General features: G+C 31.9%; 1 protein-coding gene across 1 annotated transcript; it reads right to left on the bottom strand.

Moving 5' to 3' along the window:
• Positions 1-276: 276 nt before the first annotated feature.
• On the bottom strand, positions 277-3,546 carry LOC109340756 (ras-related protein RABA5b-like). Its single transcript, XM_019578487.1, has 2 exons — positions 3,167-3,546; positions 277-898 (listed from the first exon to the last, which is right to left on the bottom strand). Exons 1-2 carry the CDS (start codon positions 3,495-3,497, stop codon positions 585-587), a joined length of 645 nt encoding a protein of 214 aa, XP_019434032.1. The 5' UTR covers positions 3,498-3,546; the 3' UTR covers positions 277-584.
• Positions 3,547-4,799: the final 1,253 nt, after the last annotated feature.

Below are 4,799 nucleotides of genomic sequence, written 5' to 3'. Positions count from 1 at the left end.
TATATATATATATATATATATATATATGTGGTTATATTCCACACATTGTGTCATGCTCCCTGCCAAAGCGTGGGGATAGGTAAAAAATAATATAATGAATTTCCAATGAAAGAGGGAGAGGGGAAGAATAACATTCAAAATAGTAGCCGATTCTATCTAATGGGATAAAGGTTTGGTTGTTGTAATGGTCAAAATGGTAAATCAAACTATTGCAACCTCCCAAGTATTCCCAAGCATGCATGCACATTATAAATTGACTCAGTTGGCATATCCTTATGAATATTTAAACCTAACTCCAAAATTCTATCACCATAGTCTTGTTACAGTTTTCAACAAATACAAAGAGAGATATTTAAGTGATAAACATAATGTTTGAGCATTTTTTCTTCCTTTTTTTTCAACCAGAAATGGGGGATAATAAGGCCCATGAACATAAACTTGGAGGAAAAGGAAAAGGAAACAGAAAAGGTAGGCAATAATAGCCATTAGAAGTAATGAAAGTGGAACAAAAATAGTTGAGTAAAGAACAAGAAATTACTCTTGAAAGATCCAAATAGTATAAAATCCAAGCCAGAGAACAAAGATCATCTCGAACAACAAGAACTGAGCCGGCTTTCCTTTGATCCAGCCCCGTTAGCCAGGCTTACTCGATTCACAGACAGTTCCGCCTTATAAGAATCAGAATTTAAGGCTTTACGGCTGATATTGTTGTAAATTTCACGGATAACAATCTCAAAAGCTGTTTGGACATTGGTAGAATCAAGTGCAGATGTCTCCATAAAGAACATGCCTTCTTCTTCTGCAAGAGTTTTCCCCTCCTCTATGCTCACCTCTCTAATGTTCTCCAAATCACATTTATTTCCCACCAACATTCTTGCTAAGGTGCTATCATTTTGAGCTGCACGATCATTTATGCAAGAATTAGAGTCTACATTACTTGAATTAAATTGCATGAAGAGTAAACCTCTAATAAAAATAAGAACTTAAGCCATGTCATGATGCCATGGCAAAGGTAAACTACACAAATTTTAAGTTTATATCTTTCAAGTTCTAAGTATACCAACAAAGTGTTGATCTAGTACTGTGAGGCCCCACTAGATCCCCATATAGGTCAAATAATCAAATGTTTGGTTCATGAGAGTGACACTTGTTGCAAGCAGCAGTCACGCACTCCAAAAGGGATTGGTTCCTTATCTATAGGGTGAGGGGATACTCATCCCATCAACAGAGACCCGATTTTCCCACGGAATTAAAATAGTATGGTAAGTTGATGCTCTGGACTGATAAATATATTAATCCAATACAAATGTCAGAACTAAGAACATAGAAGATAAATTTATTTAGCAAGTTCACCTACTCCAGAGGAACACATGCACACAGCATTCATCTTTACAATACAGTCAGCAGTAATGACAGTAGCAGTATTTAATCATGACAATACCATACAAATCTCTCATTTGATCATTTCACTTTGCATGAAACCAATTCATCTGACTTCAAATCTAGAAAATTAAATTAAGACAACTTAGAATTGCCATCAGACCACCCCATAATTCATAGAGATTGCAAGGATAGCATTTTTTTCACTCTATATTAAGCAAATCAATCTCCAAGAGCAGATTTGGAGCTTCATTTTACCATCATGAGCTGCAGTGCAGCACTACTAACCAGTTTAGGTACTCTTCGAATTTAGCTTCGAACGATTATGTGCCACAGTTCATAACCTCGAAATCTTGATTTATAATTCACAATATGAATAAAATCTAATGCCAAACAATCTCCAAATGCTACTACAGGAAGACATGTCAACTAAGCAAGAAGCAATTACCAAATTGAGACAAGACTGTAATGACAATCCTTAATTCTCTCCTTCCATATCGTTTCATATGTGTTTCCTTTTCCTTTAACAAAATCCCATCAAAACTAAATATAAATAGCATAAAAGAATTAAAAGAAGCTTACTCATAAAATCAATTTACCGAACAAAAAGCTTATCAAAGTAACATAATTTAAAAGAAACATCCATAAAGGCAATTGCTCACACAACAGTCAAAACAAAAGATGTGAAGTGTTAATTCAATCCAAAAAACCACACCAACCACCTTGTAAAACAATAAAAAGCATCAAAAGCACAAAATTTGCTCCTTTTTCCTCAAGCAAAAAAGCCATCAAAGGAAAAAAAATACTAAAAAGAAACAAATCCACAAATTCATTTCCTCAACAATAACACAAGGGTCAAAGGCCATGATTCCAAAAAACCACCACAAACACCCACAACTCTGTAAAACCATAACAAACCTAAATTATATTATGAGTATGAGCTAGTACCTATCTTTATAAAGCTAGTTTTAACTTAGTTCTTTCCATTAGCCTCACTTAATACAGAGTTTAGCAAATCCATAGACTACTAAAATAACCAAATTTAGGAACTAAGTGTAAGCAAAAAACAAATAAATCTCCACATTGCTCAGTCAAAGACTTAGGACCAAGATTTTAAATAGCAGTTGTGGTTTTGGAGGCGCTCAAAACATCGAGCCGATACGACCTCAATTGCGGATGCGATGCGGTTATCACAAACCCATGTTTAAAACCTTGCTTAATACCCATTTTGTTAAATCATTTCCCCCTATAAAAAGAGATGATTTTTTATTTAAACAATCACCATAGACACTTGCACGTTTGTAGGGTTTTAAATATAAAATAGAAACAGAAAAAGGAAACTGAATTTCAGCTTTCTCAAAAATCACTTTTGCACAAGCACCTTGTTAATCCTAAACACAAGGACCTTAGTCAATAACCCCTTAATAGGTCCAAACTCCTAATAGATGAATCATGACACCATCACAACACGATAATAAAAATACCAATAATTTTTTTGTTTTCGGTATAACCATTTGGGTAAAGAAGTAATCTCTTTCGGATGTTGCTACTAAGAATTTTTCTTTGTACTACCAAAAGTATCTCATCACCCCAAAGATAAGAGGAACTAATCTCTTTCGGACCGCGTGGTTGTCACTCCTAACGAGAGTCGCTCACAGGAATCGAAACTTTAACCTTTTGGTCATCCTGAAGATCTAACTCAACTTTACACGAATAGACCAACATCGTCTTAATAATAGTAATAATTAAGAAAACATGAAGTGTAACTAGAAATAGTAATACTTACTATCAAGTTCTTGAAGCCACCTTTTGATTCCATCAAAAGTACCTTTTCTACTAATATCATAAACAACAAGAGCACCAAGAGCACCTCTATAATAAGCAGATGTAACTGCTCTAAAACGTTCTTGTCCTGCAGTATCCCAGATCTGTGCTTTAACTTCTTTCCCTTCAATTTCTACAACCTGTGTTTGGAACTCAACACCGATTGTGGCCTTTGAGTTTGTATCAAACTCATTGCGAGCGAAACGTGAAAGGAGGTTGGATTTGCCTACAGCAGAGTCACCTATGAGGACGATTTTGAATAGGTATTCTTCACCATTTGAGTCATCCTCCATTGTTGTGTCAATTTCTGTAGGTGAAGTGAGTGATTGTGCTTTATTAGGATTGTGTAATATTTATATAATTTTTATCATTTCTATTATTATTTGTATTTTGTCTTTTTTATGTAAGGTAAGATAAGAAATTAATAAATATATTATTTTCATCTTTTCTTTGGCGCATTTTGGTAAGGGTGCGTGATTTGTGGCGGAATTATTGTAATTTATTTATTTTTGTTGGATTTTGGTTTCATTTCGTGCCTATGTGTCTGAATGTTTTTTGACTTCTTTAACAAACCAAGACGGATGATTATTTTAATTTGTGTTTTACTCAAATTAAATTCACACCCTTTTGGTAAAATTATATAAATAATTGTCTGTTTTTTAATTTATATAAATTATATATACATATATTATATTTACTACCTCTAGAAACATAAATGTAATATCTTAAAAAATATGATAACAATTGTAATTAAGTCAAACACAATATGGTATATTGTGAACACAATTTCAAATAGTATAAGAGTCTATTCATTATTTTCTGTTCGTTACAAACTGCATCTATAAGAAGGAGATGTTTAAATCACTCTTATATTATATTATAATTAACTAAGTTAATAATAGACATGACTCTTATACTATATATAAATTTGTCTTCACAATATATCATATTTTGTTTAACTTAATTGTATTTGTCACAATGAAAATATAATTATCTCTCATGGTAGTCAGTGTAATATATATATATATATATATATATAAATAAAAGTAAGGGACAGAAATGATTTGTATAAACTGAGATGATGTTAGTTTTTTCTATTATAGCTTGAGGCCTATTATATATTTCATTTCGCATATATTTAAGGTTTATGGACTAATATTTAAATATTATTAAATAAGGTAAAAATTCAATATAATTTGTCATAAGATATGTACCATTTTCTCATAAGCTTTTCAATTACATTAATGGAAATATGTGAAATCAAAGAAGAAGAGAGAAATAGGAGATGAGAAGGAGGGTGTAATAGAATTGAGAAAAACAGTAAAATTGGAATATTAAGTTTCTCAAACATTAAAGATATCCGAAATAAAGGAAAATGATTAAATCATTGATGAATAAAGAATGAAAGATTAATTTTAAAAGGCAAAACTATCATAGTTAAAATATCATTACAAAACCAGATATTGGGAGCAATAGAATCAATTCTGAGAAATTCAAATCATCTTCGGTACTAGAGGAGATTGTGACACATAAAACAACTTAATCTTTAACTAATATGATTTGAAATTATTTTTCAATAATTTTTTAAATAAAGA

The sequence above is a fragment of the Lupinus angustifolius genome, unplaced genomic scaffold (assembly GCF_001865875.1).
Source record: "Lupinus angustifolius cultivar Tanjil unplaced genomic scaffold, LupAngTanjil_v1.0 Scaffold_243_25, whole genome shotgun sequence".
Lineage (NCBI taxonomy): Eukaryota > Viridiplantae > Streptophyta > Magnoliopsida > Fabales > Fabaceae > Lupinus > Lupinus angustifolius.
This window is presented reverse-complemented; position numbering and strand designations above follow the sequence as displayed.